The 24,482-nt window shown below is 57.2% G+C and overlaps 1 protein-coding gene across 7 annotated transcripts in view; it reads right to left on the bottom strand.

Moving 5' to 3' along the window:
* Positions 1 to 6: 6 nt before the first annotated feature.
* The window catches only part of CAPN15 (calpain 15), a 69,930-nt gene continuing 45,454 nt past the window's right edge, over positions 7 to 24,482 (bottom strand). For 6 of the 7 annotated variants that reach the window (XM_014958847.1, XM_014958851.1, XM_014958845.1 and 3 more), the window contains 11 exons: positions 16,123 to 17,620; positions 11,025 to 11,233; positions 10,619 to 10,802; positions 6,310 to 6,533; positions 5,241 to 5,366; positions 4,420 to 4,572; positions 3,371 to 3,532; positions 2,340 to 2,569; positions 2,037 to 2,197; positions 1,596 to 1,774; positions 7 to 570 (listed from right to left, as the gene is read on the bottom strand). In XM_014958847.1, coding sequence (XP_014814333.1) covers positions 393 to 570; positions 1,596 to 1,774; positions 2,037 to 2,197; positions 2,340 to 2,569; positions 3,371 to 3,532; positions 4,420 to 4,572; positions 5,241 to 5,366; positions 6,310 to 6,533; positions 10,619 to 10,802; positions 11,025 to 11,233; positions 16,123 to 17,620 — 3,304 coding nt within the window. In that variant the 3' untranslated portion in view covers positions 7 to 392. Of the gene's footprint in view, positions 571 to 1,588; positions 1,775 to 2,036; positions 2,198 to 2,339; positions 2,570 to 3,370; positions 3,533 to 4,419; positions 4,573 to 5,240; positions 5,367 to 6,309; positions 6,534 to 10,618; positions 10,803 to 11,024; positions 11,234 to 16,122; positions 17,621 to 24,482 lie in introns of all 7 variants that reach the window. The other variant, XM_014958849.1, reaches the window with a different exon arrangement.

Raw genomic sequence — 24,482 nt, 5'->3', positions numbered from 1 at the left:
GGGGTGGGGGGGAGAGTCCTGAGCGTGGTGCCTGGGAAGGGCCTTGACAGCAAACTGCAGCCCCCCCATCTTCTCCCGCAGCCCCCCCGGGGGGTCCCAGGGCGGGATTGGGGCAGGTGGGATCCTGAGATGGCCCCGTGCCCCCCCCAGCCGCTCCTCATAAAGTGCGTGGGGGGGTTTGGGGGGGCCGGGGCGGCGGGCAAGAGCTGGTCCTAGCCCTGAGAGCTCGCCCCGGCCCCACGGCGCAGGGCAAAGTGCTGGGTGTGACGCTCCCGCTCTGCCCCACGGCTCTGCCCCACGGCTCTGCCCCACGGCTCGGCGCTGACAGCTTGGGGGGGCGGCCCCGGGAGAAAATAAGGGGGGAGCGGAGCGGGGAGGGGGGAGGCGCTTCGTCATAGGGGCCGGGGGCCGTGGAGGCCGGCGACCTCGGGGGTGAGCAGCGGGTTGTGGGTGCCCTTGGTGGCCATCCAGTCGTTGAGGAAGGCCTGGGTGGCTTTGCGGTGGGCCAGGCGGTGGGTGATGGAGAAGCCGGCGTTACCCTCCAGCTGGGAGAGGATCACCAGCACCTGCCTGCGAAGAGAGCGAAGGGCTCAGGGCCGGGCGACGCAGGGAACCATGGAGTAGGTTAGGTTGGAAAAGACCTTGAAGACCATCAAGGCCAACCGTCAACCCAACGCTGACAAACCCACCACTAACCCGCGTCCCTCAGTACCACGTTGACCCATCTGTTGAATACCTCCAGGGATGGTGACCCCACGATGTCCCTGGGCAGCCCCGTCCAACACTTGGCAACCCTTTCTGTGAAGAAATTTCTCCTCCTATCCCATCTTAACCTCCCCTTGAGGTTGTTTCCTCTTGTCCCATCACCTGTTCCTTGGGAGAAGAGACCCACCCCCCCTGGCTGCACCCTCCTTTCAGGGAGTTGTAGAGAACAAGAAGGTCTCCCCTCAGCCTCCTTTTCTCCAGATTGAACAACCTCAGCTTCCTCAGCCATCACCTGTTCCTTGGGAGAAGAGACCGACCCCCCCTGGCTACACCCTCCTTTCAGGGAGTTGTAGAGATCAAGATGGTCTCCCCTCAGCCTCTTTTTCTCCAGATTGAACAACCCCAGCTTCCTCAACTGCTCCTCAGAAGTTCCCCAGACCCTTCTTGTTCTCCAGGCCCCTCACCACCTCTGTTGCCCTTCTTTGGACACGCTCCAGCCCCTTTATTGTTGTGAGGGGCCCAAAACTGGCCACAGCACTCAAGGTGGGACCTCACCAGCACCCAGTACAGGGGGATGGTCGCTGCCCTGGTCCTGCTGGCCATGTGAGATGGTTCCTCAAAGCCCTTTCTGCAAGGAACTTGGTTCCTGGGAGAAAGCCCTGTGTGCAGAGCTACGGTGTCTCTGTGGTGGGGTCTGCTCGCACCATCGCTGACCCTCCGGAGCAGAAGTAGCCCTGGCACTCACAGCATCCCCTCCCAGCAAGAACATGGTCCTTGGTGGAATCTCCCACCCATCATAGTCCTTGGTGGAGCATCCCACCCTCTGCCCATCCCTCCCTGCCACCTCTGCCTTGCGCCAAGCCCCCTGCCCACCCCTGCCTACCCCGGACCTGTGCAGGGGGGGAACGCTGTCCTGTGTTTTGAGGCTGCCACGCGTGGAGACGACGTTGAAGCTGTCGGTGCAGTCACACTGGACGTGCAGGTAGGACTTGGGGTGACGGTTCTCCACCACCACAATGAGTCCTGCCCAGCCATGCGTCAAGTAGTAGCAGGTCATTCCCTCGCGGCCCTGGGGCAAACGGAACGGTCAAGGGTGGGGTGAAGCCTCCAGGCAACCTCCGCCCCCACCCCAAATCTCAGCCCCTGGACCAGCATCTTCCACCTCCAGCCCATCTGCTGGGGAACCCCATGCTGCCCCAGGGAGCGTGGCATCCATGGGACTAGATGACAGCCAGCGGTGGCACGGTCCTGCTGGACTGAGGATGCAGCAGAGGCAGGATCCAGGTTCCCACTGGCAGCATCACCCCCCTCCAGCCCCTGCCCGCACCCACCTCGTGGCGCTCGCCCTTGTTCTCGGTCAGCAGGATGATGGCATCTGCCAACGTGGTGGGCTGGGCCTCCACCTGCTCCACCATCACCAGACGGGAGCTGTAGATGGCCAGGATATAGCTGGAGTAATCGGTGGCCGGTCGGCTGCTGGTGGGACTGGATGCTGTGGAGACACACAGGGAGGAAGCCGGGGGGATCAGCGAGACTGTCACCAAGCCCACAGCCCCTGCTGGGTCCCCACGGCGAAGATCAAGGGCTTTGTCACCTCTGCCACCCCCAAGGTCTCCCCCGGGAGTGTCCCTTACCCTGGGTGGTGGTGGGGCCTGCCAGGGCAGCACTCCAGTGGTTGAAGGCACAGCACACCACGGCGTACTCCCCCGGCTCCAGCATCACGTCGCAGTTGACGAACTTCTTGACGGCTCGTTTGCTGTGAGCCATCAGCCGGCCCAGGCTCAGCTTGTTCCCGCTGGTGAAGGTGGCCCGGAAAACCATGATGCACAGATCCAGCAAGTGGCTGTCCACCGTGTCCGACCGCCTGTTGGGAGGGGGAAGGAGGGTCACACGTCACCTGAGCGTCACCCCAGAGAGCGCATGGAGACCACGGGCAGGATGGTGGACCTAGAAGTCCTCCAAGCCACCAGCCCCAGGAACCAAGCTTGGGTTTGGCTAAAACATCAGCAGAGGGGTCTGGAGAACAAGTCCTACAAGGAGAGGCTGAGGGAACTGGGCATGTTTAGTTTGGAGAAGAGGAGGCTGAGGGGAGACCTCATTGCCCTCTACAACTCCCTGAAAGGAGGGTGTAGAGAGGCAGGTGTTGGCCTCTTCTCCCAAAGGACGAATGACAAGACCAGAGGAAATGGTCTGAAGTTGGGGCAGGGGAGATTTAGATTAGAGATTAGAAAGAACTACTTTACTGAGAGGGTTGTCAGGCCCTGGAACAGCCTGCCCAGGGAGGTGGTGGAGTCACCATCCCTGGAGGGATTTAAGAAACGTATAGACATGGCTCTTCAGGGCCTGCTCTAGTGCCCAAGGTTATTGGTTTATGGCGAGGTGTTGAGTGTGGGGTTTAGTTGGTGGGTGCGGTGTTTTTGGTGGGCGTTTGGTGTGGTGTTTTTTTTTTGGGTTTTTTTTTTTTTTTTTTTTTTTTTTGTGGTTGGACTCGATGATCTCAGATGTCCCTTCCAACCACTAAGATTCTGTGATTCTGTGAACCACGCTGGTGGCCCATCCCTAAGCTCTGTCACCCCATGGGATGGCATGGGGTGAGAGGGAGATGTTTTGGGGATTTCTCCTGGGTCAGGGTCACCACCTGCAGCCCCTCCACTGCCCAGCTCACCTGCTGCCCTCCTGGAAGAGGGCAAACTCCAGGGCAGCACGCTCCAACACCGTCAGCGATGTCACCGTCACCGGCCCGTTGGCCTTGTTGGGGAACATGCCCTGCACACGCACCTCGTGCCAGTCCGAATGGAGCTTGCAGATGTCCACGGAGTCAAAATACCTGCGGGGAAACTGGGCTCAGCCCTGGTGGGGTCCCTGGTGGGTGCACTGCTCTGCCCCCTGGCCCCAGTTCGCTGTGAGCCGCAGAGACCCACAGGCCACCTGCACCCCCTGGGGATGTCCGGCCTTGAATACCTGCGGGGAAACTGGGCTCAGCCCTGGTGGGGTCCCTGGTGGGTGCACTGCTCTGCCCCCTGGCCCCAGTTCGCTGTGAGCCGCAGAGACCCACAGGCCACCTGCACCCCCTGGGGATGTCCGGCCTTGTTTTGAGGCCAGGCTGGATGGGGCTTTGAGTAACCTGGTTACTTAAAGATCACCTAGTTCTAACCCCACCATCACACGTGCTGTGGTAACTGGAAAGAGCCAGGAAAATGGGGCCCCGGAGATGCTGGGAGGGCTGGAGCCCCTCTGCTGGGACGATGGGCTGAGAGAGTTGGGGGGGTTCAGCCTGGAGAAGAGAAGGCTCTGGGGAAACCTCAGAGCCCCTTCCAGTCCCTAAAGAAGGGGGGCTCCAGGAAAGCTGGGGAGGGACTCTGGATGAGGGAGGGGAGCCCTAGGAGGAGGGGGAAGGGTTGGACCCTGCAAGAGGGGAGATGGAGCTGAGCTGTGGGGAAGAACTTGTTTGGTGTGAGGGTGGTGAGAGCCTGGCCCAGGTTGGCCCGAGAAGCTGTGGCTGCCCCATCCCTGGAGGGGTTCAAGGGCAGGTTGGAGGGGGCTTGGAGCAACGTGGTGTGGTGGGAGGTGTCCCTGCCCAGGGCAGGGGGTGGCACTGAGTGGGATTTGAGGTCCCTTCCAACCCAAACCAGTCTGTGATTCTATGACCCCCATGTCCCCTGTTCTGTCCCCTGCCTGGCTTCCCTCCCCACAGCCTCCTGGGCACCACCGTACTTAATGAAATCGCTGTACTCCATCCAGAAGACACCCTCACTGCTGCCGTGGGGCATCAGGTCGTGTCGCAAGGGCGCTGGCCAGTGCGGCCACTCGTCGGACCAGCTGCCGTTCCAGGAGAAGCGGCCCCAGGGGTTTCGGAGCCGCAGTAACCTGGGAGGTGGGGAAAAAAGTGTCAGAGGCCCAGGAGGAAGAAGAGTACATGGAAGACCACCTTTGAGATGCTCTCCCACCTCTGCAGACCTGGCCAGCCCCCTGTAGAGGGAACCATGCCACTTCTGTCCCTGCCCTTTAAAGTCCTCACAGCATCCCAGAACTAATTTGCCACCCCCACCATGGCCCCAGATGTCCACATCTTGCAGCTCTGGACCTGCTGCAGCTCCCTCTGCCCTCAGGGAAGGACCTCAGTGGAGAAGTGGCTGCTGAGCGTGTGCCCCAGAATGACATGGATGAAAATGGGGCTTCATACAGCACCCAGAGTTTCAGGGGTGGCACTCCTTTCTACCCCTCACTCTCCAAAGGTGAGAAGGATGCTCTCATTGACTTGAAAGAGCTCAACTCAATCCTCTGAGGCTTGTGAGACAATCAGTTCTGCACCACCATGCATCCTGGAGCAGCACAGCCCTGGATGTGAAGCCAGAGCCAGGCTTATATGACAACAGCGTTGATGTGACACCCTGGGATGGAGAAACAGCCCTTGCTGGCCTTGAGGATGGGACACCAAAGAGTCCCCGAGGTTTTGTCCAGCACACACTCAATTGTCTGTCCCCAGGGTTGGCAGAATGTCTGCTCTGCCACGCCAGCCTCCACCTCAAACTCACCTGAAGCCTTGGACGTCCCGCACGTCCAGGATGGAGTAGGCATGCCGCGGGCGCAGGCCCATGCTCTCGTAGGCCACATCGTCCACCTTCATGTTGCCTCCGCCACAGGACGCGCCCATGAGGAACCTGCACGGGGGACAGCAGAAGCCTCGGTGTCCTGCCAGGCCTGGCACGGCGGGGAAGCTTGTCCCAACTGCTCGAGGCATGGGACAGACCATCCCCCTGGAGGCTCCTCAATATTCCCTCTCTTCCCACACCATAAACCTGGGGAGCAGTGAGCCCCTTCCACCCGCTCACATCCACGGTCGAGCCCAGGCTCCGTGGTGAGCTTCTCCCAGCAGTGCCCTCACCCGCAGGGCTGAAAGCTCTGCCCACACACAGCCCAGCTTTGCCCAAACCTCACCCATTTTCTGCCAGGCTCTTGGGTCCTGCCCATCTCTGGGGGCTGGCAGGACTCAGCCACCTGGCAAGCCACCCTGCAGGGGTGAGGACAGGCTATGTGGGGCAGGAGGTCTGCACCATGAGGGGAGACCATGGGTTGGGACCTCTCAGCCCCCCACGTGGCTCTGTTCTGCAGCTGGCAGGAGGAACCCTGCCTTCAGCCAGCCAAAAATCACTCTGATTTCCACCGGGCAGAGCCCAGGAACCTCACTGCCCTCCTGCTCCTCCTGGTGATGACCAAGAGGTCTTTGCTTTTCGCTTTGTCTCCTATAGAGACACGTATAGTCGTGCCCAGGGTACCACGTATGGGTGGGAGAGACGTGCAGGGTCAAGCACTTAACTATACATCAAAAACCTCGAAGCGAAGCAAGCGGGCTCAGTGCCAGCCACCCCAAAACTCCCACCAGGCAGCAGTGAACACACAAATTCATACAAAAATTAAACAAAGGAGAAATAATTTCTTAGAGCTTGGAGGAGGAGCTCTGCCAACGCTCCGAGGGTTGGTGGTCTCCACCCCAAGACCAGCCCTGCTCCTCTGAGCCTCTACCAACGAGAATGACCCAACCCCTCGCCCTCCCATCTCCGAACGTCCCTGCTCCTGCCACGGCGCCCTCCTGCCTCGTCTTACCCAGCCTCCTTAGAACTCAGCATTTTGGCCCAGATGAGGTCAGTGTCAATGGGCTCCTCGCGAGGGTTAGTGGAGCTGACCTGCAGCATCAGGCTCTCGCAGGGGGCACCCGTTAGTGTAGCCAGGCCTTCAATAGCACGCCCCGCCTGGAGGGCAAAGTACGAACCATGGAGCTTGGCCAGAGCCTTCTCAATGAGGGCGACCCACAACTGCTTCCTCTGGGCCTGTGGAAAGAGGGAGAAACACGTCAGGAGCCACCCGGGCAGGAGATGGGAAAGCGAAGACAGTGTGCACAGACAAGGTCCTGGGCTGAGAGACATAGGACTAACTTCTCTTCTACTGCTGGGGAGAACTGCACTTTTAGAAGACTCTAGTGTCCGAATTCGTGAAAATACTCACTTTACAGCCCGCTCTGGGATGTGGGATTCAAGGTCTCTGTGTTTTTGAGCTCCCCGGGTGCAGGGAGGAGGAGGAGCAAGACCCGGACACTTGACCCAAGCTGGCAACAGGGTTATTTCATACCATGAAAGTCACTTTTGATATAAACCAGGAAGTTTGCTGAGGAGTTGGAGTCTAGTTTTGGGCTCCTCAGTTCCAGAAGGACAGGGAACTGCTGGAGAGGGGACAGCAGAGGGCTACAGAGATGATGAGGGGCCTGGAGCATCTCCCTGATGAGGAAAGGCTGAGGGACTTGGGGCTTTTCAGTCTGAAGAAGAGAAGGCTGAGGGGGGAACTGATCAACACCTATAAATACTTTAAGGGTGGGTGTCAGGAGGACGGGGCTGGTCTTTTTTCAGTGGTGCCCAGTGACAGGACAAGAGGAAATGGGCACAATCTTGAATATAAGAAGTCCCACCTAAACATGAGGAGGAATTTCTTCACTTTGAAGGTGGCAGAGCCCTGGAAGAGGCTGCCCAGGGAGGTGGTGGAGTCTCCTTCTCTGGAGACATTCAAACCCCACCTGGACGCGTTCCTGTGGGACCTGCTCTGGGTGGACCTGCTCTGGCAGGGGGTTGGAGGAGATGATCTCCAGAGGTCCCTTCCAACCCCATACCATTCTGTGATTCTGAGTTCTCTCTCTCTCTCTCTCTCCCTTGATGGCTGCCACCCTGAGAACTCCTTGTCCCGGTGCCACAGCCCTGAGCCCTCCCCTTCCTCCCGAAGCCGCAGCGCTCGCAGGGTCCCACACTGGCTGTCCCTGCTGGGAGCACACGGCTTCTGCTGATGGAATGGGCTGGGGATAATCCTTGTTTATCTTATATTAATACTGGGATTAATATTGGTTCTTTAGCATTATTGTTAATTAGTCTTATCCTATTAAATCTATTTGCATTTCAACCCTCGTGTTTTCTTGTTTTCCCTAATTCCCCTTCCTGGGTGGGGAGGGGTCATCGGGTGAGAGAATAATTGTCTATAAATTGTCCGTAAGTTGTGGATTTTCTCAAACCCTAACAGCCCTCCTCCCCCACCCCTGTCCTCCCGCTGTGATGAGGACCAGCAAGGCCAAGCCACCAGGAGCTGGTCCACAAGAGGCCAAGGGTGACCCCCTTCGCTTCCTGCTCAGTAGTTTGTTTGCAGAGTTTAATTTTTCTTGGGGAAACATCCTGCAGTGAACCCCCAAGAGGTCCGACGCCACCAGAGCTGCATCCCGGGGGTGCCCAGGCAGGCAGGCTGGCAGGGGTGGGCATCTGCTTTAGTCCAGGAAGGGACCAACGGTCCTTTCCTTCTGCTTCCATCTGTATTTAAAAAGGTTTAATAACGGAAAAGGGTATGGAGCACATCTGGCACAGCTGCCTTGCACTGGCACATCGTTGCAAACCAAACCCGACACACCTTTGGCGGAGGAGGGCACACGTGGCCGGGGGACCCATTTCACCCATGGAACAGAGATGCTGTTTCAAGGAAAAACTCCAAAAAAACTGCCAGGGAAAGGGGCAAAGTCCTCTACCCCCCCACAGGGCTGGTGGCAAGATGTCACTACGAGATGCAAATTTTCCAGGGAGGGAAATCTCCCCGTAGTTGCTTTGCTCTGGTGCCAGGCTGCTCTTGGCATCGCCAGGCTAACGACGGCTTCAGAGAGAGACAGAAGAGGCATTAATGCACCCAGAGGTTTGTGAAGCCTCCATCGGCCACTGCAAGGCAGGCTCAGCCCTCACCACTGCGTCCCAGCCACCGTGGGGTGACACAGGGTGCTGTCACCAGCCGTGCTTCACTCCTGGGCAGGTTGAGGAGGCACCTCCACTCCAGCCCCAGCCAGGACACGGAGGGGAAGGAGTACAGGGACAGAAAGCAAGGGGACACCTGGACACTTACAGGAGACACTTGCTGGCCTCTGGGTCCCCAGTAAATGGGGTTTGGTACCCGGTGGCATGGAGGGCAGCGGGGAACAGCACTGGCACAGTGACAGTGTGTGACTCCCAGATGGCAGCCGAGAGCTGGGAGAGGAAAGGAGGGCAGCGAGATTCCTTTCCTATGGATAACGCCAGCTCACGAGTGCTTTTCACTGCTTTTCGAGTCCCTCACTCCAATCCATGTTGTTTATTTCTGCCTGAGCCGCAGCCAGGGAGCTTCGGTAAGAGCCTGGTTTTCCTTTCTTTTTAAAACTCTCCGTTTTTTTTCCATTTTTAGCCCCCACACGCAGCTCGCGCGGCTAAAGGCTGGGCAGAAAAATCTCGTCACGATTCAGATGCCCCTGGAAACAAAGGCAAGGCAAAACCAGCTTGAGGGAAAAATGTCAGTCTTCAAAAAAAATGCAGACTTGAAATTTTAAGAGAGGAAAGATGGATAGAAAGGAAAAGAAAACCCAGACAGGCAAATCTTATGCTGAAAATGATGTGTCTGACTGGATCTGTCTACTGTGAGGCAAACGTAGACACAGATGACTCCGTCTTCCCCTCTCCAAAGTTTCTCCTTAACTGGATCTGTTTCGCCAACCAGTGTCCTGTCCTGACACCTACGCACGATGCGCTTTGGGGCTGCGAGTACTTTAGAAGAGAGGACTGGGATTTGCAGGACAAAATCCAACCTGACAGTCCTGGGTCCCTGTCTCCTCCCGACAGCAGCACGTTGTGTTGTTTGGCAGATTTTGCTGCCTGGGTTTCAGTAAAGACGTTCTCAGTCTCCTTCATGGACGTGATCCCAGCGAGCGCCCCTGGGCCTGGCAGGCAGGGCAGGGCAGAACGTGTGGTGACGTCCCCAAGTGGCCCAGGGACCTTCATTCATCCTGGCAGATGCCACCCCAGTGTGCTCAGAGCAACCGGACGGGCACTGGCTCGAAACGGGCTGATTTCTCCTGTCCCCTCCCTCTCCACGGTCCCTCCCTGGCAAAGCCAAGCTGCCAGACCTCCCCGCAGAGGAAAGAAGCAGCTTTCCCTCAGCAGGGCAAAACACACGGGTGAAACCATTTTCCTTTTGCTGGGAAGAATAAGGATGGCTTCTCCTTCGAGTGAGAGCAGGGAGGAGCGAGGGAAAACCAACTGCAAACGAAACTTCTCCATGGCTGCCTGGGAAATGCCAAAATGGGGCTAAACAGCTTTGCTGAAGAGTTCAGCTGTCCTGAAGGTGTGGCAAAAAAGTGGGGTCCTGAGCTGCAAATGCCCCACACAGCCTCAGGCGAACCCCAGAAGTACCTCTTCCCACTGTCTCCATCAGTTGTCACAGAATCACAGAATCTTAGTGGTTGGAAGGGACCTCTGAGATCATCGAGTCCAACCACACACACACAAAAAAACCCAAAAACAAAAAAACCACCCAAAAAAACCACACCACACCAAACGCCCACCAAAAACACCGCACCCACCAACTAAACCCCACACTCAACACCTCACCATAAACCAATAACCTTGGGCACTAGAGCATGCCCTGAAGAGCCATGTCTATATGTTTCTTAAATCCCTCCAGGGATGGTGACTCCACCACCTCCCTGGGCAGGCTGTTCCAGGGCCTGACCACTCTCTCAGTAAAGTAGTTCTTTCTAATATCTAATCTAAATCTCCCCTGCCCCAACTTCAGACCATTTCCTCTGGTCTTGTCATTCGTCCTTTGGGAGAAGAGGCCAACACCTGCCTCTCTACACCCTCCTTTCAGGGAGTTGTAGAGGGCAACTGAGAAGTTGTAGAGGTCTCTGAGAAGAAAGCTGGGGATGAACATCCCCCTGCTCCTGGAGCACTGCCCACCCCCTCCTGGCACTCCTGTACCCGGTTTCCATCAGTCTTCTCTCCTGGGAGAGCTGGGGATGAGCATCTCCCTGCCCCTGAAGCGTTGCCCACCCCCTCCCGGCACTTCTTATCCCCCCCGAAGAGCCGCTGACCTGCGAGAAGAGGAGGTACCCGCACTCATCGCAGGGCAGCATGTCGTCCACCAGCACCGTGGTCCACGTGCCATCCTTGCAGAGCCGCACCTGGTAGGCACCCTCGGGGCACAGCGTCCTGGTGATCATCACCCTCTCCACCAGCTCCGGCCGCTCGGCCAGCACGGCCAGGGCGCTCAGGAACCTGTTGGGGACACGGGACAATCTCAGCAGGACACGGGCAGGCAGCTGGCCAGCCTTGCGGCACTTGGGAAGGAGTGACCACAGCTGCTTGGGAAGGGGTGAGGAAGAGGATGGGGTACGTGGTGGGGTAAATGGGTTTGAGGAGGGTGGAGGGATCTGATCTGGAGCTGGATGAAGGTGGGGAAAGAAGGAAGGGGTGTCAGGCTGGCTCAGTCCCCCTTACCAGCAGTTCCCCAGCAGTCCCTGCAGGATATCCGAGGGCCGGGGCGTCCGAAACACGGACCACTTCACTGATCGGTCCTTGAAGATGCTACAGTTGATTTCGTGGGGTCGCAGCCACTGTTTCACCCTCTGCTGCACGTTGTCGCCTTCCGGGAATCCCACGGATTTGGGCCCAGGGTGGAAACTGTCATCTACAAAATTGACTTTGTTCTGCGAGGGCGAAAGGCAAGGAGAGCATCAGTGCGCAGCTGCGCGGCACCGGGCTCCCCGGGGCATCCCGGCCAGGAAAACATCCCTCTGCACCCCAGGAGTGAGAGTGGAGCCCCCAGTTACTCCCATTTGGCCCTTCCGACGCCGTGCTGGGGAGCAGGCCCAGGGCCAGTGTCTGCTGGTGACAGCACAGTGATATTTAGTGGGTCAGGTCCAGCATTCAGCCCTGCCATGAGCCAGCTCAGCTCTCCCGGCCACCACAAAAATCTGCCTTTTTCTGTTTCACGGTACTTTGAGAAGGTAGAATGTACTTTTAGAAAGGTAAAATGTATTTTAGAAGGTAGGATCTCTCATTAAGAAAGAGTAATACTGCACACTTGGTATAAACAATAAATGTCTCACTAATTAATACACCCCTGGAGAAGAACAGGAGGCTGGTAATAAGGAACATCCCACCACAGGAGGCACCGAAAGCGGATGAAAACCAGAGAGCTGCTGGATCAGACATGAAGTCAACCAGGGTTTGCAGTAACTGGGGGAATGGTAAAGGTGGCAGTGGGAGATCACGACCACCAACTCAACTGGGGGCTGGATTGGACTGCTCCCCTCCCCCCCCAGCACGAGGTGGCAGTGGGAGATCACGACCACCAACTTAATTGGGGGCTGGATTGGACTGTTCCCCTCCCCCCCCAGCACCTGCATTTCAATTAAAGGACCTTGTAACTTTAAATAAACGGGAGAGACTGTACTAACCAATAGAAATTGTTAAGGTACTAATCAATAATTATAATTAAGGCTGTGTATTTCTGTGTTTTGACCTGTATAAATACTCATGAGAGTTTTTAGGCCAGGCGGGGGGCTGGCTTTGGGGGTCACCACCCAGCACCCATCTATTTATGGCATTTATAAATAGAGGACATCTCTGCTCGGTGTGCACATTGGTGTCTGCACGGGGGGGACACGGCCCCGCTTTGGGACAGCAGCACCTCCCTGGGCAGGGACCGTTTCGCACTTCATGTTGGTGCTAAAAGCTGGACCATGGGGGACCTTGGCTGCCTCTACAAGTGACAAAGCCGGCGAGCAGCAAGCCTGCCAGGAGCCACCTGGCAAGAAAATGCTCCTCAAGGCCAGCCCCGTGCTCCGGAGGGGACACGCTGGGTTTGGCAGTCCCTTGTCACCCCCGAGGTGCAGCCAGGAAGGACGGTAGGGGCAGGTTTCCCAATTGGATTCGGCCAGACCACAAAGAGGTAAGAAATTCCAGAGCCAGGGTTATCCCACAAAGAGGTAAGAAATTCCTGAGCCAGGGTTATCCCACCCCCGAGCCCCCCTGCGATAGACAGGGGGGTATTAAATAAAATAGAAGGGACCGAAGGGCAGATAATCCCATCGGTTTTACTCACAGAGGCAGGATGGAAGAACAGAACTTCACTGAGGGGAGAAGAGCAGCTTTTTTCAGACAGTTTAGCACAGGGTGAAATAACAACCGGGATTTTGTTGTCATTGTTAATTAAATGAAATTAAAGTTCTCTCAGCAAAAGCCAGTTCTAATTTAAATTAGCTTTTATGCACACCAAACGAGCAGTTGTCCTCCCTCCCTCCTTTGTCGCAATCCTACGTGAATGCTTTCTACTGTGGTGCCTCAATTAGCACTTGGAAGGGTGTTTGTCACCTAATAGATGTCACTGCGCAAATACCAGAGTGGGCCAAAAAGGACACATCCCAGGGCTTGCTGGCTTTCTCTGCCCTATTGGCCACCAACCCCATCTCACCCCATCCCAGCCTCTTGGGGTGCAGCTGGGGCTCCCCAGGAACCTCACAGGGCTCCCCAGGAACCTCACGGGGCTCCACAGGAACCTCACGGGGCTCCACAGGTCCCCCGACATGGTCACGGAGCAGGGCAGCAGTCCTGGGGTCACTGCCTGTGGGCATCACAAGCTTTCTGGCCCCTGTGGAGTCACTGCGGTGCTTTTCCAGGCAGCAGAGGTGGAAGAAGCCTTCAGCCTCACAGCCAGGGTCTCCCCAGGGCCCGGAGAGCAGCCACAGACCTCACCAGCAGGATGACGGTGGCAATGTGAGAGCCACAGCAGCACAGTCCCCCAGCAGTGGCAGGAAAGCCTATCAAGCTAATTAATCACCTTTATACTGTGATGTCTCCCTTCCCATATCTCAAAGTGCTTTAGAGAAGTTGTCGCTACTGATGTCCTTGGAGATGGAGGGGAAGAAGAGGCAGGAGAGCCCCAGGGGCAGGGTCAGAGCAGGAGGGACAGGAGCCACGGCAGCGATGAGCCTGCTCACAGACGAGGAGCTGTGCTTACTTCTCCTGCAAGGGGGTAAATCCAGACCTCCTTCACTCCTCCTGCTCTGCCAATGTCCCTCTTCATGCCATTCCGGAGCAGGGACATGACCTGTTCTGCTGCCATCTCCCCAGGACCAGCCAAGGAAGGCTGTTACTTGCCCAGCACAGCCTTGCTGCCAGTAGCCAACTGTCTGATGGGTGGAGAAGAAGGAAAACAGAGCTGGGGCCTCTCCTGGCACATGGCAGAGATGCCAGAGCAGGGCACCGACAGCAAGAGTCCTGGGTTGTCCTTCTAGCCCTGCAGAATGTGTTTATGCAGGTTGTTATTCAGAAAGGGGGAAGGATGGTTAATCCGAGGAGAGAAGGGTGGGACAGCGAGATAAGGAGAGAGGGGACAGCACAAGACAGGGAAGAAGATGTCTGGTGTAGAAGCAGCTCATCTCTGGTCTCCTCCCAGATGAAAGAGAAAGGTAAAGCTAAAAGTGAGGACCACGCACCGAAAAGTGTTGGAAAAGGTACCCCTGGAACGGTGGAGGAGGGAGCACCCACAGCAGGAGCTCGAGCAGAAGTCAGCGCAGTAAGGCCGGCTGCTCCATGGGACATGGGGGACAACAGGCAGAGGAGAAGTTGGCCAAGCTGATGCTCTCCTCCAGGAGAAGGCTGAGCAGCCTGTGGCCAGAAGGAAGCTTTGGGGCTGCCTCACACCCAGCCCCACCAGGAGCGTTGGTGGGAGGCTTCAGGCCCACCAAGAGCAGAGCAAGCATGAGTACAGGAGCAGCCCCGTCCCACCACTGTGGCCAGTGTCCTTCCCTGGGACCTACAGAGCCCTTGGCTCACCATAACCACTGTCAGAACGTAGCAGAGACTTAGTTTTAGGGAGATTTTCAGGAGATGGCCCACACTGGTCTACCAGCCTATGGCGTAGCGAGCTGAATGGGCTCAGCCAGGGCTCTGAGCAGAGTTGGGTTGGATGGGGCAAGGCAGATTGCCCTGGCAAGGTGCTAATTCAACTTGGCCATCTCTCATAATTCATCCTTCAGGCCTCACTCCACTGGATGGAACACGTACCCTGCCTACAAAGAGGCTATTCACTTGCTTAAAAGAGGGGGATAAGAAGAATCAGGGTCTCTCTGCTATAAAGACACCCACATCTGTTAGGATGGACACGTAGCAAATAAAAAAACCCATGACCCAAATCAGGATGATTCTCAACAGCTTCCCTCCCGAGCCAAACACCTCTGTGGTCCCCAGTCTGTGCATCAGAGGCACCAGCACGGACGTACTCCTCGGGCCAGGCAGAAAGAGCCTTGTCCATACGTCAGAATGGGACTGCAACTCCCTTTCCATCTGGTCCAGAAGAGCTGGAGGCTTCCCCCAGCAGGAGGGCAGAGAAAGAGCAGTGTTCACAGCAGCATCTTAACACCACTCCAGGAGAAAAATGAGGCCATCACAGTCTTGTTTGAGCCTGAAACCCAACGGGTTGAGCCAGATAATTCACAGTGGGAGGGAAAGGTGACAGCGTGTGCTCTCGAGACCCTCACCTGGAGCCAGGGTACAGCTAAACCTCAGCTCTCCTTCCCAAAACAGGGCGACACATGCTGGGGTTGTGCATTCACAAACAGCAAACCCCACATCGCCAAGGCCCAGCTCACAGCTCTTGAGCACCTGCAGGTGCTGGCGGCGGCAGCAGTGTCCTCTGCCTGCTGCATCCCCACCTCTCCTGCTCCCACACAGACACTGGTGGCACCAGTAAACTTGGACACACTCTTTCCCAGGCACCTCCCACACCTCAGGCAGGGAATGAGGTGGTACTGACCACCTAAGAATGTCCCCTTCAACCCAGATGTGCTCTCTCACCGATTTAAGGTATCACTAGGTTTCAGAGTTAACACTCAGCCTTCCTCACCCTTGCACCAGGACTGAACTGGATGGGTCACCCTCACCCCAAAGAGTGTATTCCACCAATTTAAAATATTACATTTCCGTGTTAATAACTAGCATCCAGCTGTTTCAGGTGAAGACCTGGAAATGAAGCTGGTAAGAGGTCTGGAGCACAAGTCTTGTGAGGAGCTGCTGAGGGAGCTGGGGGTGTTCAGCCTGGAGAAAAGGAGGCTGAGGGGAGACCCCATTGCTGTCCACAGCTCCCTGAAAGGAGGGTGCACGGGGAGGGGTGTTGGTCTCTTCTCCCAAGGAACAGGCAATAGGACAAGAGGAGATGGCCTCAAGTTGCACCAGAGGAGGTTTAGGATGTATATTTGGAAAATTTTTTACACTGAAAGGGTTATTAAATATCGGAAGAGGCTGCCCAGGGCAGTGGTGGAGTCACCACCCCTGGAGGAATTTAAAAGCCAGGCAGACGTGCTGAGGAACATGGGTTAGTGATGGGTTTTGTCAGTGTTGGGTTACGGTTGGACTCGATGATCTAAAAGGTCCCTTCCAACCCAGATCATTCTATGATTCTCTCTTCTCTGGCACCCAAGACCCAGCAGGCAGCTTCGCCTGTGCCAAGCAATGCCCTAGACCCACGGGGGAGGCAGGAAGGGGACCCCCTCCAAGTGAAACCAGGAGCAAGGCTGGTTCAACAAGCACTCACCTCCCGGCAGAAGGTCACGATGTTCTCCCACAGGGCTTTGGCCTCTCCCTCGTCCGTCTGCCGCCGCTTCTCCACGTGCATGCTCTCCCGTCTCTTCAGGGGCTTGAGGCCCTTGCGCTGGGCCACGTACTGCTGCGGGGTATGGCAGGCCACGCAGTGCTTGGCCTTCACCTCGTTGAGCAAGGTGCAAGCGGGACAAGCCCACTGGCCCGGCCTCTCCTGGCCGCTGGGCAACTGGGAGGGGAAGAGACGGGCGACCTTGCGGGCGGAGGGGGCCTTGCTGGAGCAGGAGGAGCAGCCGCCCTTGTCGCAGGCCCCGCAGTCGGGGCAGCGGGGGGACGGCTCGCCCTGCGTCCCGTGCTCCTGGAAGCCGTGCAGCTTGGAGGAGCCGCAGGCTTTGCATTTCTGGGCCAGGGTGGGGTTCTTGAGGGTGCACTTGGAGCAGGACCAGGTGGTGAAGTCGGGGCTGGAGGGGCTGCAGGGGGTGAACCTCACCGAGTCCCCCACCAGGTTGATGGTGTCGCTGCCTTTCTGGGCGCTGCAAGCCTCGCATTTGCTGGCCCCGGCGGAGTTCAGCAGGGAGCAGGAGCTGCACTTCCAGTGGGACGGACTGACCTCCATCTCCTCCTCCAGCACGCTCAGCCGCTTGTTGGACAGAAGCTCCTGGAAGCGGGCAGCGGGGGCAGCCCTGGCCTGGCCCTGCGGAGAGCCCTTCTGCCCCCCGGGGCTCGGAGCCGCCGGCTGGGAGGCTTCGGGGCCCGGCATCTGCAGCTGGGGGGGGACCTCCCGCCGGCTCCGGGGCACGGGGTTGTTCTGGAGCCCCGGGGAGAAGGGACTGAAGGCTGGTATCTTCTGGGCCTCCTGTTCCATAGCCACCGGGCCCTGGGTGGCCACGGCGTCACCGTCAGAGATCTCTGCAGAGACTAAAGGCTGCGGGGTGGAGGGGGCCATGTGAAATCCGGCAGGGGTGATGACTTCAGGGACGACCAGCGCCTCTGGTGGGATCTTGGGCAGGGAGAGCTTGCGTGGGCCACCGCAGGCAGAGCAGGAGTTGGCCACCGGCGTGTTGTGCAGCGTGCAGCGCTGGCAAGCCCAGCCACTCTCCAGCTCCGCTTCCTCGGGGCTTTTCCCCTCCGAGTCCTCGCTGCTGCTTTCTGCCTTGGCAGCCTCCTCCTTGGAGGTGCCCTTGGGCTCCACAAGCACGGTGGGCTTGGGCAAGATGCCGTTGATGACGGGCAAGGGGGAGCCGCTGGGCCCCGGCTCCGGGGTGAAGCCACATACCTCGCAGGTCTCCTTGCCCAGAAAGTTCCTGAAGGTGCAGCGGGCACAAGCCCATTTCTGTTCCTCCACGCTGAGCCGCAGGATGTGGTTGAGGTCGGGCTTCTGGCGGGGGGCTTCGCAGATGGAGCACTGCCGCTGGCCCACGGGGTTCAGAAAGGTGCAGCGGGTGCAGGACCACTCGCGGACGGCAGCCATGGAGCCGGGAGAGTGGGAGTGGCTGGAAGAGAGCAGAAGACAGCGTGAGGCCAAGGCCAAGGCCACCCGGGGATGCTGGGCTGGTACCTTGCTTCCAGGAAGAGAACAATCCAGTAATTGCTCTCCAGGCACTTGTTCCTCTGGCACCGACAACTGGTTTCTCCAACGCACTGGCTTCCACCCAAAACACTTCAGGAAGGGCACAAAGAACAGCCCTGCAACCCCACCAACCCCGTGCTCGTGGCAGGGGTGGACCCTGGTGAGCAAGCACATCGCTTCTGTGCCCAACCTCCACCATTTGGTACATCTGCAGCTCGTTTGTAACTCTCTGGAGGAGGCGACACCCTGCTCTGCCTTCTTGCTGTTCCCAGGGACAGTTCTTTCCTCCTTTGGTGGCACTCCAGCCCACCTCTGACTTTCTGTTCCTGTCTCTCTCCTTTTGGCTCACCACCGCGGGCACACCAGTTATGCATACTGGGATAACTCTTGTTATCCCACACCAGACACCACTGAGCAAAGAAAAGCATGTTGTGGTGTCTGGTGGTGGCTTTGGGGCCAGAAGCCTGGCCAGGCTGTGGGCAGCAGCTCTGTGCCAGAGCTGAGGCAGGTTGTGGCAAACCAGTGCCGGGACAGATCACCAGCAGGTTCTGAGCTCACCAGAGGGTTCTGAGCTCAACCGGTGGGGTCTGATCTCTCCAACCTCCGGCAGAGACACGTTTCTCACCAGCAGGCTTTGGAGGGCACCGTGTCCCAGCTCCAGCTTCTGCCCCGCTTACCTGGGGAGCGGAGATGCCACAGAGCCCTGCTGTCACCACCAGCCCTTGGTGTCAACCTCCAGCGTTGCCTGGGAACGCCTGAAACCCTGATGGGAGAACGGGTCCGACACACGCCAGAGCCACCCTGTGCCAGGGCAGAAAGTTGAAAAGACCTTTTCTAGGCAATTTTCCAAAAGCGAAGCTCAGCAGCGGTGCCACCTCCACAGGCCAGGGCAGCCCCTGGGCTTGCAGGGAGCAGCTCTCCCTGGCCGTGGCTCTCCTGGTGCTTTCAGGAAGGCAATGCCACGCTTGCACTCACGCTGACCAACGACAGAAGGAATCCCAGCCCTGCACGGTGCCCTTTGTCCCCTGCTCGGGGTGATTTCCCAGAGCTTCGAGCAAAGGTGGGGCTGAAACAGAGCTTTCTGCTTCCTCCTCCCTCACACAACGACAAACCAGTTCTCCTTTAGGTCAACGTGCAGCTCAGAGCCCTCCCTCCATGCACTTCAGCTCCCAGATAACGCAGCCAACTCTAAAGTCCCAACCTTGAACCCAAGCTCCAGGCCAGCTGAGAGGTCCTGTTCCAACCCCTTCCACCCTGCCCCGCTCCCCTGAGACACCGGGCAGGGACAAACCCTGAGGAGAAGGTCCACCCCATGCCCATGAGTCCACCCCATGCTCTCAGCTCTTCCTGAGAAGAGCAAATTCAGGCCATAGAATCATAGAATCGTCTAGGTTGGAAGGGACCTTAAAGATCATCTAGTCCAACCATCAACCTAACTCTGACCAAAAAAATAAATAAGAAATAAGCAATAAAAAAATCACTAAACCATATTCCTGAGGACCCTGTCGACCCGTTTTTTGAACCCCTCCAAGGATGGTGCTTCAACCCCTTCCCTGGGCAGCCCATTCCAATGCTGGATAACCCTTTCCGTGAAGAAATGGTTCCTAATATCCAATCTAAACCTCCCCTGGTGCAACTTGAGGCCATTTCCCTTTGTCCTGTCTCCTGTGGCTTGGGAGACGAGACCGACCCCCGCTTCTCTACACCCCCCTTCAGGTAGTTATAGAGCGTGAGAAGGTCTCCCCTCAGCCTCCTCTTCTCCAGGCTGAACACCCCCAGCTCCCTCAGCCTCTCCTCATAAGACTTACTCTCCAGACCCCTCACCAGCTCCATTGCCCTTCTCTGGACCTGCTCAAGCACCCCAATGTCTTTTATTTCCCAAACCCAGGAACCAGCAGCCTGGACCACAGGGGCTGCACCCCAAACGGGCTCATCACTGGCTCCCTCTTTAGTGGACCTTTCGAGGACCAGTTTCAACCATACTGGAATGGGCTGCCCAGGGAAGGGGTTGGGGCACCATCCCTGGAGGTGTTCAAAAGACGGGTAGACATGGTCCTCAGGAATATGGTTTAGTGATTTTTTTATTGCTTATTTCTTATTTATTTTTTTGGTCAGAGTTAGGTTGATGGTTGGACTAGATGATCTTTAAGGTCCCTTCCAATCTAGATGATTCTATGATTCTATAACCAGGCTGGAAGGAAGACGGGAGACAAGTCGTTTCAGGCGCAGAAATCCGTGAGGGAACTGGGCTCTGGCTGGTCTCCAGCATCCCGGAGCAGCAGCACCTGCACCACCAGCTTCGCAGGGCAGCTGAGCAGACTGCATTGCAGCAGCGGGGTCCAGAGGGGACAGAGGACACGGGAAGAACCACCCTGGGGACAAGGAGAGTGACCCTTCTTTTGGCCGGGTATGCAAGGAACTCTCCTGGGCATACTCCAGCCACATTTCCAGCCCGTGTCCCACAGCCATCAGAAAAGCACCTCCCCCCCTCACAAGGAGATCAGACACAACCTTCAACTCTCTCCTTAAATCAAACGTTTCTCTAAATAAAGCCCCAACCCAAGAAATCCATTTTATTGCGAGAGAGAGCTTGAAAATTCATTCTGGTTCATACACCGTGCCTTCACAGTTTGAACTTTACAAGGTATTTATTTACTGGAGTTATTTAAGGAATCTTTCCCAGCTAAGAGAAATATAAACATTGATTTTTCTGCCTCAAGTCCTGCAGCTGGGAGCCCCTGTACAGTCCTCTCCCCCGCGGCAGCACCGTGCCCACAGCCCCCTGAACGGGAGCCCGTTCCCCAGAGAGAGCAAGGGAAGGGAACGGGGCCGTGAAGGGCACCGCGATCCTGTCACATCCATTCGTCTTCCCGGATGAGGTTCATCAAACCACAGGCATCAGCAAAAGGCTGTCAGCAACCCGCGCCACCCACATCCCTCCTCCTGCAGCATCCCACCGTTACGCCGTGCTGGAGAGGGCTGGCTCCAAAAAAATCCAGCCCTAAACACCCCTTCTGTGCTGTTTATAGAATCATAGAATCATTGAATCATAGAATTGCCCAGGCCGGAAGGGACCTCCAAAGGCCATCTAGTCCCCCCTCCCCGCAGTCAGCAGGGACACCCCCAACTAGACCAGGATGCCCAGGGCCTCGTCGAGCCTCTCCTTGAATATCTCCAGGGATGGGGCCTCAACCACCTCCCTGGGCAACCTGTCCCAGTGCTCCACCACCCTCACAGTGAAGAACCCTCTCCTCATCTCCAGTCTAAATCTGTTCCCCTCCAGCTTGAAGCCATTGCCCCTCGTCCTGTCACTGCAGGCCTTTCTAAACAGGCTCTCCCCAGCCTTCCTGTAGGCCCCTTCAGGTACTGGAAGGCTGCTATTAGGTCTCCCCAGAGCCTCCTCTTCTCCAGGCTGAACAACCCCAGCTCCCTCAGCCTGTCCTCGTAGCAGAGGTGCTCCATCCCCCTGATCATCCTTGTGGCCCTCCTCTGGACCCGCTCCATCAGGTCCACGTCCTTCTTATATTGAGGGCTCCAGACCTGCACACAACACTCCAGGTGAGGTCTCACCAGAGCAGAGTAAAGTGGCAGAATCCCCTCTCTGGACCTGCTGGCAACGCTTCTTTTGATGCAGCCCAGGATGGGATTGGCCTTCTGGGCTGCAAGTGCCCACTGCCTGCTCGTGTCCAGCTTCTCACAGAGCAGGACCCTCCAGCCACCAACCTTCCTGCCGCACACATGGCTCTGCCACCCACCGTCCTACCCAGCGGCAACGGCTTCTGGCCACGCAGCCACAGGCCCGTGGGAAGAAGTCACCATGTCCCTTCCCACACCAGTACAGAGAAGGGAAAAACCAGTAGAACCTAAAAGAGAGAAGCACACGAGGGGACGGTGGGCTGAGGTGCATCACCAGACCTTCTCGATGCGGTAGCAGCAACGAGGCTGCGGGCTCGGGGAAGGCAGCAGGGTTTCACTTGGCCAGGCAGGAGATCCAAGCTCCAGGCAGAACGTAGGACACTGTAGGGCTCTGTCCTGCCACCATTTGCCCCTAGCTGTGATCACTCCCCAGCCACCCTGGCCTCCTCCTGACCCCCTCCTCTCTTCCACCCTACAGGAGGTGGCTCCCAACACTGTCCATTCCAGGGACACCATCCTGCCCACTGCTGACATTTCCGTCTGCTTGACTTTCTCCACTGGCAGCTCTCAGGAAAACCAGAAAGACCATCAGCTCTTCCCTCAAAGGTCTGTAGCTCCCCTTGTGCGGTGGTTTGGGCTGGGCTGGCCACTAAAACGAATGACAGAACACCTTGCAGTGGCCGGGCCACCAGCGTGGCAAGCTCTGGAGAAGATGTCCCTGCCTGCTTCTCCCCACGGTTACACCGTGTTGTGGTGCCCAGTGGCCACACAGCCTTCCCTGCGAGCCAGTGGGAGACACACAGAAATGGGAGAGGACGTGGGACAGGCATCTTCAGCTGTCCCCAACAAGCCTTGACAACTGGCAGCCACACCAGGCTGCAACCTGCTCCCACCAGACTCCTGCCTGGGACTGATGGACAATTCAAGTCCCTTCCTGAACCCCCAGACTTAATTTGAGGGTCTGAAGACTACAGAGGCACAAGACTGGAAGGGCCTGGCTGTAGGCTGGCCCTTGGTCCATCCTTACACCGTAGAACCCCTGCCTCTGTCCCACACCTCGCAAAAATGAACTGGCTGAAGGAGAAACCCAGCTGCAGCCTGTCCAAGCTCTGTTCTTCTCCCTGCAAAGCCTGGCTGGCTCCTTTCCCGGCAGGCAACGAGCCCGCGTGAGGAAATACAGTTGTCTCCACCAGCTCTTCACCAGGCCCATCTGGTGGATGATAACACAAATGCTCTCCAGCCCCGGAAAACATAACTGAGATAAACATCGCCTGCCACCTTCCCCGGTGCCTGGGCAGGAGAGGAGCCCCCCTCCAAACCAGCTGCTCCACAGTGACCTGGCAAAGTCACCCACCCACAGAAGGGCTTTTCCTGGGAAGGGGACTTTACAGGGAGCACGATGATGCAAGCTCTCAGGAGCCAGTGAGGGTGGCAGCTGGGATCATATAATCACGGAATGGTTTGGGTTGGAAGGGACCTTAAAGCCCACCCAGTGCCACCCCTGCCCTGGGCAGGGACACCTCCCACCACACCACGTTGCTCCAAGCCCCCTCCAACCTGCCCTTCAACCCCTCCAGGGATGGGGCAGCCACAGCTTCTCGGGGCAACCTGGGCCAGGCTCTCACCACCCTCACACCAAACAAGTTCTTCCCCACAGCTCAGCTCCATCTCCCCTCTTTCAGGGTCCAACCCTTCCCCCTCCTCCTAGGGCTCCCCTCCCTCATCCAGAGTCCCTCCCCATCTCTCCTGGAGCCCCTTGAGAGACTGGAAGGCCATTATAATGTCTCCTCAGACCAGGAGAGGCTCTTGTTGGGTGCACACAGCAAGGCAAGGGCAGTGGCTATATGACCCCACACCTGTATGGAGAGGGCTGGCCCCACATGGTGGCCACACTTCCCACCACAGCAGCCCTACCCAACAGACACAGGGTGCACACCAGCTGGCAGAGGACACCACCACATTGGCAGGACCTCGCCTACCTTGGCAGTCACAATGTTGTAATTATAATACTTAAAAACAGAATATAGAAAGCAGTCAACCAAGCAGGCAGCTTCCAATGCACTCATCAGGTCCCAGGGAACCTCACTGCCTTGCGGAGCTGGGAATGCCAAAGAGCCCACCACCATGGTGATAGGATCTAGAGAGGGACACTGGCTGGGACACCAAGGCAGCCTTTGCAGGCAGGAGGATGTGTGGCTGTCTCCCTCTGAACACTGTTTGTGAGAGCACAGAGATGGCAGGGGAAGGCTGTCATCAGGAGGGAAGGGAGAGTGACTGCAGGGACATCGTGGCCCTTTGCTTCCCTCTGATCTGCAGGAACTTTGCAGCGGGGCAGAACTGTTAGGACAAGACAGGGGAAGGGTGAAGAAGGCACCAGCTGGTCACCTTCCAAACCCACCTTGGGATAGCCATGTCCCCCTCCCAGGGCTCTGCCTGTGTGTCCTGCGCTACAGAGTCCTGGCTCCTAGAGAGACATCAAACAAGGCAGGGGTCTCCACCACCCTTTGGTGTCATCTGGGACCAAAGGCTTTTCTGGAGCCTCACCAGAGCAGGACAAGACAGGAAGGAACAGGGCAGGGTGCCCCAAAACTTGCAGTTTGCATCTTTCCTTCAGGTAGGGAGCTGGTGGGGTGCCAACCCTGGGTGATGTGCGGCCGAGCTCTGGGACAAGAGATGGCAACCAACCCTGGGAGACAACCAGCCCTGGAGAGAAGCACCTTGGCCTACCAGAGCGAATGGCTCGGGGTGACCTGGGCGCTGGAGGGAGAGACCCCGGGGCTCCACTGCAGAGCCCACACCAGAGATGGGATTCTATGAGCTTGTGTCAATCGTGGGCAGCAACAGAATCAGGCTGTTTCTCTAAATAAAACTCTTCCAGAACAGCTAAAGCCTTAAAAGGTGCTGCTTCAGTTCCCTCCTGCAGTAAATAAACAAATAAATAAAAATCAATTGTTCTAGTCAGCAGCGCACAAACCCCGAGTTCTCTGAAACAGAAGGCGTTCCTGCAAAATCCTCTTGTTTGAAGAAGGAATAGAAGAAAAACAGAAGAATAGAAGAAAAAGCACTACAACTTTGCGGAAGAAAAAGAAAAATCACCCAAAAAAGCCTAAACAAACCCCAAACAAAATCCTGGCTGGATCATCCCCGAG

The sequence above is a fragment of the Calidris pugnax genome, unplaced genomic scaffold (genome assembly GCF_001431845.1).
Source record: "Calidris pugnax isolate Ruff unplaced genomic scaffold, ASM143184v1 scaffold244, whole genome shotgun sequence".
Taxonomy (NCBI): domain Eukaryota; kingdom Metazoa; phylum Chordata; class Aves; order Charadriiformes; family Scolopacidae; genus Calidris; species Calidris pugnax.
The sequence above is the reverse complement of the archived record's forward strand: the minus strand, read 5'-3'. Positions and strand labels throughout refer to the sequence as shown.